The sequence below is a fragment of the Dendrobates tinctorius genome, unplaced genomic scaffold (assembly GCF_039654945.1).
Source record: "Dendrobates tinctorius isolate UK_male_01 unplaced genomic scaffold, ASM3965494v1 ptg000008l, whole genome shotgun sequence".
Taxonomy (NCBI): Eukaryota; Metazoa; Chordata; class Amphibia; order Anura; family Dendrobatidae; genus Dendrobates; species Dendrobates tinctorius.
In genome coordinates, this window is record NW_027361676.1 from 28,012,298 (window position 1) to 28,022,904 (window position 10,607).

The 10,607-nt window shown below is 42.4% G+C and overlaps 1 protein-coding gene across 15 annotated transcripts in view; it reads left to right on the forward strand.

The window, feature by feature from the left end:
• RAPGEF2 (Rap guanine nucleotide exchange factor 2) overlaps positions 1–8,899 on the forward strand; it is a 246,659-nt gene extending 237,760 nt beyond the window's left edge. For 11 of the 15 annotated variants that reach the window (XM_073576748.1, XM_073576778.1, XM_073576703.1 and 8 more), the window contains 2 exons: positions 4,004–4,327; positions 7,196–8,899. In XM_073576748.1, the coding sequence (XP_073432849.1) occupies positions 4,004–4,327; positions 7,196–7,221 (350 nt within the window). In that variant the 3' untranslated portion in view covers positions 7,222–8,899. The remainder of the gene's footprint in view (positions 1–4,003; positions 4,328–7,195) is intronic. The other 4 variants (XM_073576713.1, XM_073576754.1, XM_073576772.1 and 1 more) reach the window with 1 other exon arrangement.
• The last annotated feature ends 1,708 nt before the right edge of the window (positions 8,900–10,607 follow it).

Consider the following 10,607-nt stretch of genomic DNA (forward strand, 5'->3'; position numbering starts at 1 on the left):
AAGCCTGCGCGCGGTACCACCGTCGGAACACCATTCACCAAGGCAACGCCCAGCCCCAACCCCACCTAATGGCACATGCGCAGAAGTCCACATGTTCGGCAATAAGCCCAGTATATTTCTCAGTCATATCGGCCTAACACAGAGGCCAATCAGTGAGGGGAGCACGTCACATGACAGGTCACATGACCTGCCATGTAAACAGAACATCCCACTGCCGACCGATAACCACCGTCAGAGGCCAGATTGCTGAGTCCACATACAAAATATAGCCAAATCCATGGCAACATAAGGGCTATACAAATAAAACATATGTGCTGTGCAGAAAAATCATAATCTTTATTATATTTATTATAGCGGCTCCAGCACTGGTGGTATACAGAGAAAAACAACAGAGGACACAGGGATCAGACAGAACAATACACCACATAAAATATAAGTGCTTCTGGGACTGTTCAGTCCCTATGACCTACCGTCGTTCTCCACACACCACCTATAGCATCAAGATAGAAAAATAAAATTAAAAACATTTAATAAAATACACTTGACCAAAAAGAGGAAGATGTCAATGTAATTTAGAGGACCAAGAGGATTTATCGGGTACAAATATGCAAATTGTAATCTACATTCAAGTCTCTCGGCTGTAATGTATCCAGTGTGGCTATCCACCTTAGTTCCTTCTGTTTCAAAAATGTAACCCTATCTCCCCCACGCCTCAACAACGGGACTCCATCAATTACTCTAAAGCGCAATTGATTAACTAGATGTTTACATTCAATAAATGTTTAGGTACAGGTAAATCCAGAAGTCTAGTTCTAATGGTACTTTTGTGCGTACTGATCCTTGCCCTGATCTCCATGGAAGTCTCCCCCACATACAAAAGTCCACAGGGGCAGATAATTAAATATATAACAAAACTAGAAGAGCAAGTATATCTCTCTTTAATAAGATACCTTTTGCCCGACCGTGGATGATTAAAGCTATCCCCCTTTAACATGTTACCACAACACGCACATGTGTTATTAAAGAGAGATATACTTGCTCTTCTAGTTTTGTTATATATTTAATTATCTGCCCCTGTGGACTTTTGTATGTGGGGGAGACTTCCATGGAGATCAGGGCAAGGATCAGTACGCACAAAAGTACCATTAGAACTAGACTTCTGGATTTACCTGTACCTAAACATTTATTGAATGTAAACATCTAGTTAATCAATTGCGCTTTAGAGTAATTGATGGAGTCCCGTTGTTGAGGCGTGGGGAAGATAGGGTTACATTTTTGAAACAGAAGGAACTAAGGTGGATAGCCACACTGGATACATTACAGCCGAGAGACTTGAATGTAGATTACAATTTGCATATTTGTACCCGATAAATCCTCTTGGTCCTCTAAATTACATTGACATCTTCCTCTTTTTGGTCAAGTGTATTTTATTAAATGTTTTTAATTTTATTTTTCTATCTTGATGCTATAGGTGGTGTGTGGAGAACGACGGTAGGTCATAGGGACTGAACAGTCCCAGAAGCACTTATATTTTATGTGGTGTATTGTTCTGTCTGATCCCTGTGTCCTCTGTTGTTTTTCTCTGTATACCACCAGTGCTGGAGCCGCTATAATAAATATAATAAAGATTATGATTTTTCTGCACAGCACATATGTTTTATTTGTATAGCCCTTATGTTGCCATGGATTTGGCTATATTTTGTATGTGGACTCAGCAATCTGGCCTCTGATGGTGGTTATCGGTCGGCAGTGGGATGTTCTGTTTACATGGCAGGTCATGTGACCTGTCATGTGACGTGCTCCCCTCACTGATTGGCTTCTGTGTTAGGCCGATATGACTGAGAAATATACTGGGCTTATTGCCGAACATGTGGACTTCTGCGCATGTGCCATTAGGTGGGGTTGGGGCTGGGCGTTGCCTTGGTGAATGGTGTTCCGACGGTGGTACCGCGCGCAGGCTTTCTGGCGGTGATGCGTCGCGAAGCTTCACCCGGTCCCCGCCTCCCTTCTCGGCCGCATGGTGCCACTGCAATTCAAACGTGAGTTAACATGTAGACACTGGATTGGTCAGTGTGGCCTATACCATGTGTGCGGTTAGTGGCTATGGTTTTGGCGCAAACGCCATATAGCGTTTTTATTGGGTTAGGGGTTTACTATATAAAAGAGCGATAACGATTGGTGAATTATCGCCATGGTGACAGATACACACTAAGGTGATTGGGCCATTTACACATGGCCTGTGTTTATGAATACTAGTGCTTATTTGTATAAAAGCAATTTTGCATTTATGTATCTTTGTAAGTTTTTGTATGTAATGTACTTTCTATTTAATATTCTTGATGTTTTGTTTGACCATTTTTTTTGTGTATTTTATACGTGGGGGCGTAGCCAGAATGGTGAAGGTTTTTTCCACACTATATATGGCCGCTCCTTTTGCCATAAGTTTGTACTTGATAAAGGCCTCATAGGGGTCGAAACGTTGTATCTGATGATGGCAGAATAAAACTACAGAATTTTTCACCTGGATACAGATGCTGTTCCTCTTCTTTAAATTTGTATACATGTGAAGCAATGTCTTGCTGGACTAACCTGCATGTGCCGAGCTGTTTTCCCCACATATGAATAAGAGTATGGGCCAGCAAGGACAAGAATGCTGGATTATGGCTCCGTGTCTTTGTAGTGCTAGCTCTGGCCCCGACAGCTTACCTATGATGTATTAAAGTAATAAAAGAAGCGGATCCTCGCCGTCCCTGTGCTGCTCCGGTGCTTCTAGCCAGCCTTTGTATACCGGGTTGCAGTATATTACAAGGATATATTACAAGTATCGGTGGGGGTTCAGCTGGTAAATACACTTTATAAAAGGCGATTGATATATTATAGCGCTCCATAAACAAGGGGATAAACAATGACCACAAAGTATCACATCCTCATCAGTTAGTATGTGCTACAATTGAGGAGTGGGCTGTGGGGTATTCATATACCCTATGCTATATAGTAATCTTCTGATATCTAAAATGAGGAGTCAGACATAACATTTAACAATCTCTATTAAAAACATGACCTAGGGACTGCAAAAGCATGGGTGAGACTCAGCCTCTTATCAACACCCACTTGGTACCATGGCACACAGGATCCCTTCACATAAATCCACTCTGAAAGCTGCCGGGTCCCCCAGATGTGCACTAATAATAACCGCACAGGGGGTATTCGTCTCATCACGTAGATAATCGATTACTTATGCACAGAAAGGCGACTAGAGGGAAAAGTGACAGAGAAGGCCGAGCGGATGTATCCGTCCCTAGTGTGCTTGTGCACAAGAACTTCTAGAGAGAGCAAATACAATTCAATATGGCAGTGATATAAGGGGCATTTATAATCATGAAACAAGCATTGTTAAAAACACTCGTTTCACAATAATCTTGATGTAGAGACACGCTGCCGATTGCCCAACATATGAGCAAAACGCTTAATTATCAGGTGATATGATCTTTTGTGCAGCACAAAAGATCATCGTTCTCGAAGGTGTTTGATCCTGTGTAATCAGGACTCGCACTGCTGAGAGTAACAGCAGCCTGCGTGCACTGAGCCATGTAGTATAGATCCCTTGGTGTGCATCGTTTGCTTTGCTCTGCCCTTGTAAGCAGACATTTAAATAACTGCTGATCAGTAAAAGTTTACCGATCGGCAATCATATTGTGCTGCTGGTCAGTCTGTATAAACAGGCCTTAGTTACTTGTGTAATGACCATCAGAACTACAGTACACACGCTGTGCGACTGAATAATAGCTTCAGATTGTAGGGGAACAGGAGTTTGATTTTAGATAACCCCAGACTCTCAGCATGTATGGATGGTCGGTGTGCCCTTGTAGAGCCGTCAACACTGCAGAAGATAAAAAGCAGGCAGGCATTGCCCGGTGACTTTACACTTAGCATTATAGAGTTTGCTTTTGTTTTATCTCCTTTGTTTGGTTTCTCTTGTGACAATAATTGTCTCTTATGGTAGTGTATTGTGTTACCACAGCACGGAAGGATGGACGATACAGAGAGCCACCACCCACCCCACCGGGATACGTAGGAATCCCCATCGCAGAGTTTGCTGATGGACACCCACAATTATCTAGGAAGCCTCCAGATTACAACGTAGCACTACAGCGCTCCAGGATGATGGCCCGAAGGAGCGACAGTGAAGGAGCTCCAGCTACATCCCCACCTTCTCATAATCACCCTTGTAACAAGCCGGTTAACAAGCCCCAATGGCATAAACCCAACGAGACAGATCCACGGCTTGCCAAATATCAGACACAAGGGGTAGCAGCAAAGGATGATGGTGAGTGTATAACTACTTCTGGGTCATTGATGGATAGTGCTCTAGAGCAAATTCCTGTGTTATACAGTAATGATATGTCTTTGTTTTTGTATATAACCGTGGGGCCTATATATTATATACTCCTGCATTCTCTGAATTAAAGGGAAAATAGCAGCTGATACTTCCTAACTAGTGTTGGATGAGTATACTCGTTGCTCGGGTGGTCTCCGAGTATTTTGTAGTGCTCAGAGACTTAGTTGTCGTCGTCTCAGCTGCATTATTTGCGACTTGTAGAAAGGCTGAATACATGTGGGAATTCCCTAACAAACAGGCATTTCGCACATGTATTCAAGCTGTCTAGCAGTTGCAAATCATGCAGCTGAGACTACGAAAACTAAATCTCCGAGCACGCCAAAATACTCGGAGGACACCCGAGCAACGAGTATACTTGCTCATCACTATTGCTAACATATCAGTCACTGGCTGCGTGATTTCTGCCACGTGTGTTCGACTCTGAAACACTGCAGCGTGTCAGAGAGAGACCTTCTTTAAAAGCAACACCGCAGACTAGTCGGAAAGGTGGGTCCACAACAACTTCTCCCCACCCACTGCCAGTGAGTGACAGTTCTCTCTGTGTGCGGGTATACGAAGGGAGCGGTCACTCCAGGGCTGTGGCTGGGAGAAGCCAATGGGAACCCGCCTTTCCGATTAGTCTCCCGTGCAGCTCAGTCCCCCACTGTTTTTAAGGCCCCTTTACATTTAGCGATGCACCAGCGATCCTGACCACGATACGACTGTCAGGATCGCTGGTGCATCGCTAAATGGTGGCTAGTGAGCTGCCACACAGGCAGATCTCACCAGCGATGTAGCGATGCTCGGCGGTTGTACTTAACTTTCAGATGAAGCGATGACCGCCGTCTTCAGCCCACGTCCATAGCTCGCTCGTCGGCGCCAACGGGAAGCCGACGACGAGAAATTGATGTGGACGATCTCGCTCGATCAGCGATAGCCAGTGGAGGAGCCGGTTGGAGGTAAGTATCACATGTAGCGATATCGCTGCTGCGTCACAAAATCGGTGACACTTTAGCGATATCGCTATGTGTAAAGCCCCCTTTAGAATATGATTTTCTATGACACACTGCAGCATTTGAGTCTAAAATACATATCTGAAATTGTACAAACCGTGTCTGATACATGCGGCCCGTGGTTCATGCAGCATGTATGAGCAGACCCCTTTTACAGTCACCCTGACGCATTTTCTGTAATGTAAAGACATGTAAATGGGGCTGATATACAGATTACCGTGGTACCTTTGCTGCCCGGCCTTCTGCGTGAAATCTCGTCAGAGGAGGCTCGTTACTGATAAAGCAATGGGAAAGTGTATATGCTTGCTCTCTGCAAAAATTGTGGTTCGGTGCTCTGAAGAAAGATATTAATAAATTGGAAACACTTTGGCAATCAAAAAATGAAAAAATAGAATTCTTGAATTATATCTCTTGATTTTTATTTATGACTTGAACCGACCCATGAAAACAGAAAAACTGACGCTTTGGCTAAAATTAAGCCTTTTTCAAGGTACGCTTATGGGAATAAGGTTTGAAGAACATCAATATGGCTAGTTGTGCTGTGGTATTTTCAGTATACTGGAAAAGCAGTGACCTGTTCTAAGATCGGAAGCAGCCAGAGGGGTTGGGATATCTGGACTGAGGGTCTGGGGTTCCGGACTGGGGGGGGGGGGTCTGGGGATCCAGACTGGGGGGAGAAGTATGAGAGCTGTAGTGGAACCAGCTCACCTATAAGATTCAAGGCGTGCATGAGCAGAGAAATACGTTATGATCAAACTTAGTAGATCCACAGAAAACTAGGTAGATTCCAGCTCCTTAAAATTCCTAACTTTTTTCAAAAAGATTAAATATGAATTCCATGTAGCCATCAATAGGAACGCTTTTTGAACACTGTCTGAGCTGAAGGCCAAGCTGCGTTCTTTGTCTGAGCTGAAGGTCAAGAATGCTGAAGTGCATTGGAAACTCGTTGCCTATTTATTGTGAATTGGAATTCATTTTTAATCCTTTTGAATAAAGTTTGGAATTTTAAGGAGCTGGAATCTACTTTTTTTGCTCTTGGGGAGGAGAACACCCAATGTACAGTTGGAACCCCCCTGTGCCCCAAAATCTAATTAGCAGAACAACAAAGTGGGTTTCTTCACCAATGATATGAATATAATCTTAATATCAGTGCCACTATACCCATGTCTTTACATTACAAAATCGTCCTGACAGGTTCTCTTTAAATGACCTTACCAAGGAAGGGGTCACTTCTGTTTTGTTTTTCTTTTTGGTCTGTCTTTACAGTCACTGGTTCTTTGAGTGGGTCCTCTGTTCTTATAATGTGATGTCGTATTGCTATTCTCACCCCCTCTTCCATAAAGCACTGCATTTGACGTATGTTGCAATAAATCAATTTGAGTATTTTTTTTTAAATAAAAAGTATAGATCTGCAGATGCTTTCTGGATCTTTTCACATGGACATACTATGGGCACATAATCTCATTTGTATGAAGATGGCACTTCCCGGCCTCCCCACAGCCCATATGACCCAAACTAACAGCAGTATTACTTGTTGGATGAACTGTAAGGAGATGATGAAAAATACATTTACTGGATATTCTGGGACCACTATTCGTATTCTCATTAATCTGGCGGCCTGTTGATTTAATTTTTGACTTGAAGGCTTTCCCTTTTGTCTTCCATTGTTGTGAGCTGACTTCTATGTGTTTTCTATACACACTTTAAGGCTGTTTACATATTAGTGGCATATTCTAATGCTCGCTCGGATGCAGCATGTTTTTGTATACATATTTTGTATCCATTTTATTCTTTTCTCTTGCAGATGATGAACAAGTGTCGGCCGTATGAGGTTAGGACCTCGTCCTGTTCTAGGATAAGGCACCAGAAATGGAGAGCACAAGAGGATGCCCAATCTGATTGGCGTCTGTGGAGCAGTTTCCTCCTCTGCCTTAGAAGTGGAGCTGGGCATCGAATATCCTTCTGTTCTACTCCCTGGCATGTGAAATACTGCGAAGACATCACCGCCGCACTTTTCGTCCTCTGCGAGTTGTGTTGCTTGAGAGAATCTGTGCAGGAAGCTGCAATCTGATGGAAACTGACTGAATCTTGCACAGTATCATTCCAAATTTGTCAGTCACCACATCAGCAATCACTTCTATTGCACTCCTTCATGCCTGGATGGTGTCTTTTTTTTTTTTTTTTTTAAACTCTTGGTTTTAACTTTTAGCCATGGCTAGCTTTGCCTACTGTTTGTGTGGCCGGCTAGTCATGTGCTTCTATCAGCCATTTTTAACTTTAGCTGAGATTGCATTTCAATCGTCTCTGTACATAGGTTTATTGAGTTGGTTTACAATTCTGTTCCAATCTGGCCCTGGCGCTCGCCGTCCGCTGTTATTAGAGGTGCTCGCGTTACGTGGGGAGCTTCTTTGTTACATCAGGCTATTTACAGTATTATTTCACATCTAAGTTATGACTTATTTTTTTATGTTTATATAGAGATTTTTAATTGGAAAAAAAAAACTGGATTATATTAAAGTAACGGCAGCTTGGGACATTCAATTAATGCTACTAGTTGTTAATACTGAGCAAATTTGGTAGCTTTTTTTCATCTTTCATCTACAAAAGCCCCATCAATCAATCTTCAGCATCCATTGTCATGATCTAGGCTATCCCTAGCAATGCGGCACCTTCACGTACATGAGACGGGGATGGAGAAACGTCATTGTGGGACGCTGCACTTGTAGAGAAGGCTAATGGGTAGCATCCATCTGCTCACAGCTGCTATTTTACACTTTCATGACTGAAATCACCATCTTTCTCCCTTTGCACAGACTCCGGATACCTGAAGGCTGCCAATCCGAGTAATACTCCTGTGTGAGGAACTTATGATCTTGGATTATTTATACTTTTTTTTTCCCATTTTGCTCTAAACTGATCATATTGATCAGTGGTTTAACATATATATATATATATATATATATATATGTGTATACAACTTTAAAGAAAACAAGGAAAGAAATGACAGTGTTTTTTTTCACTGTGGAAGATGACAGCAGTGCTTTATTTAATGCTTCTAGCCTGTTACCATGGCTTTTGTCGACCTTCCCTCTATATCACATTGTCAGTTATGCCTATGTAATTTTCCATGTAATATGCATTTATTTGCCAGCTTTTTTATGTAGGTGATGGACCTGCTGCGTAGAGGCAGACACACAAGGCCAGATCGATCTCACATTGCACAAAGCATCATATAACGGTAGATTATAGGACTGCTAACCTCAGTTCGCTCTGTGATGTCCAGTGCAGAATGTACAACTAACTGGTGATTTCATCATGCTTTTGATACTACTTGTACCTGTATGTCTTTTAGAAAGACATTGGTAGAGTCTGTATCCCTTTTGTATTTTTAATACAATAATTGTACATATTGGTTATATTTTTGTTGAAAATGGTAGAAATGTACTATGTTTATGCTTCTACATCCAGTTTGTATGAAGCTGGAGAATAAATAAATATTATAACAGTTCCTGACGGCTAATTCCTCCACTGGTTTATGGTATAGTAATGTGCGTGCGTATACAGCCAACTGAATGGTCACTATCATTCCAACAAAGTTTACATAAATCAATAGGGCAGACAAATATAAGGTACTTTGTAATGTATCGTATCTGAGAAATCTGCTTCCTTCTCTTACTATTACTACTTTCCCTAAGCACCACTTCTGTGCCTCATGTGCTTATCATTCACACTGACAAAAACCTTTCAAATTCACATTGGTCAAAGCAAGATGAAATCAAAATTCAGTGAGGCGTCGGATTACAGCTCCTATTACATTCTATAGGGAGTGGGGGAGGCATGAGGGACAGTGTTTGAAAACATGCAGAAACCGACAGATTGTTTTGAAGCTTGGGTGGGATTAAAGGGAAAAGAGAAGGATCCATGTGGCAAAGTCATGAAGTCATAGGTATTATATTTATTCCATGTGATAAAAAATGGCATATTCCAACAGTTTAATAATAATAATAATAATAAATTTTATTTCTATAGCGCCGACATATTCTGCAGCACTTTACATTTCAGAGGGGATTTGTACAGACAATAGACATTACAGCATAACAATCACAGATTATAACAAATACCAAGAGGAATGAGGGCCCTGCTCGCAAGCTTACAGTCTGAGGAAAGAGGTAGACACAAAAGGTAGGTGGTAACGGTTGCCCTGATTGTATGGACCAGCCATAATGTTAAGTGTGTAACAGTACAGACAGAGGGCTAATGGATGCATAAAGCATGTGGGAACATGATGCGGGGAACCTGGTTATGGTAAAATTTTTGGCTGTGCCACACAGGGATAGTTTAGGTTAATGTGTTGAGGCGATAGGCCAGTCTGAATAAATGCGTTTTGAGGGTACGCTTAAAATTGTGGGGACTAATCGTATTGACCTGGGAAGTGCATTCCACAGAATTGGCACAGCACGTGTAAAATCTTGGAGACGGGAGTGGGAGATTCTGATTATTGAGGATGCTAACCTCAGGTCATCAGCAGAATGGAGGGCGCGGGTAGGGGGGTATACTGAAATAAGGGAGGAGATGTAGGGTGGTGCTGAGCCATGGAAGGCTTTGTGGGTGAGGGTAATAAGTTTATACTGAATTCTGGAGTGGATGGGTATCCAGTGTAATGACTGGCACAAGGTAGAGGCATCGATGTAACGATTGGTGAGGAATATGATCCTGGCTGCAGCATTGAAGACAGATTGGAGAGGGGAGAGTTTAGTAAGAGGGAGACCGATTAGAAGAGAGTTACAATAGTCGAGACGAGAATGAATAAGAGTAACAGTAAGAGTTTTTGCAGAGTCAAAAGTAAGAAAAGGTCGAATTCTAGAAATGTTTTTGAGGTGTAGATGACAAGAGCGAGCCAGTGACCGGATGCGGGGGGCAAAGGAAAGCTCGGAGTCAAGTATGACCCCAAGACAGGGGGCATGTTGCTGGGGAGTAATAGTGGAGCCACACACAGAAATGGCAATGTCGGGTATAGGTACATTTGTAGAGGGAGGAAACACAAGGAGTTCAGTCTTTGACAGGTTCAGTTTCAGATATAGTGAGGACATGATGTTAGACACAGCGTTTAGACAATCGCCGGTGTTTTCTAGAAAGGCTGGCGTGATATCAGGAGAAGCAGCGTATAATTGGGTGTCATCAGCATAGAGATGGTACTGGAAACCAAATCTACTGAT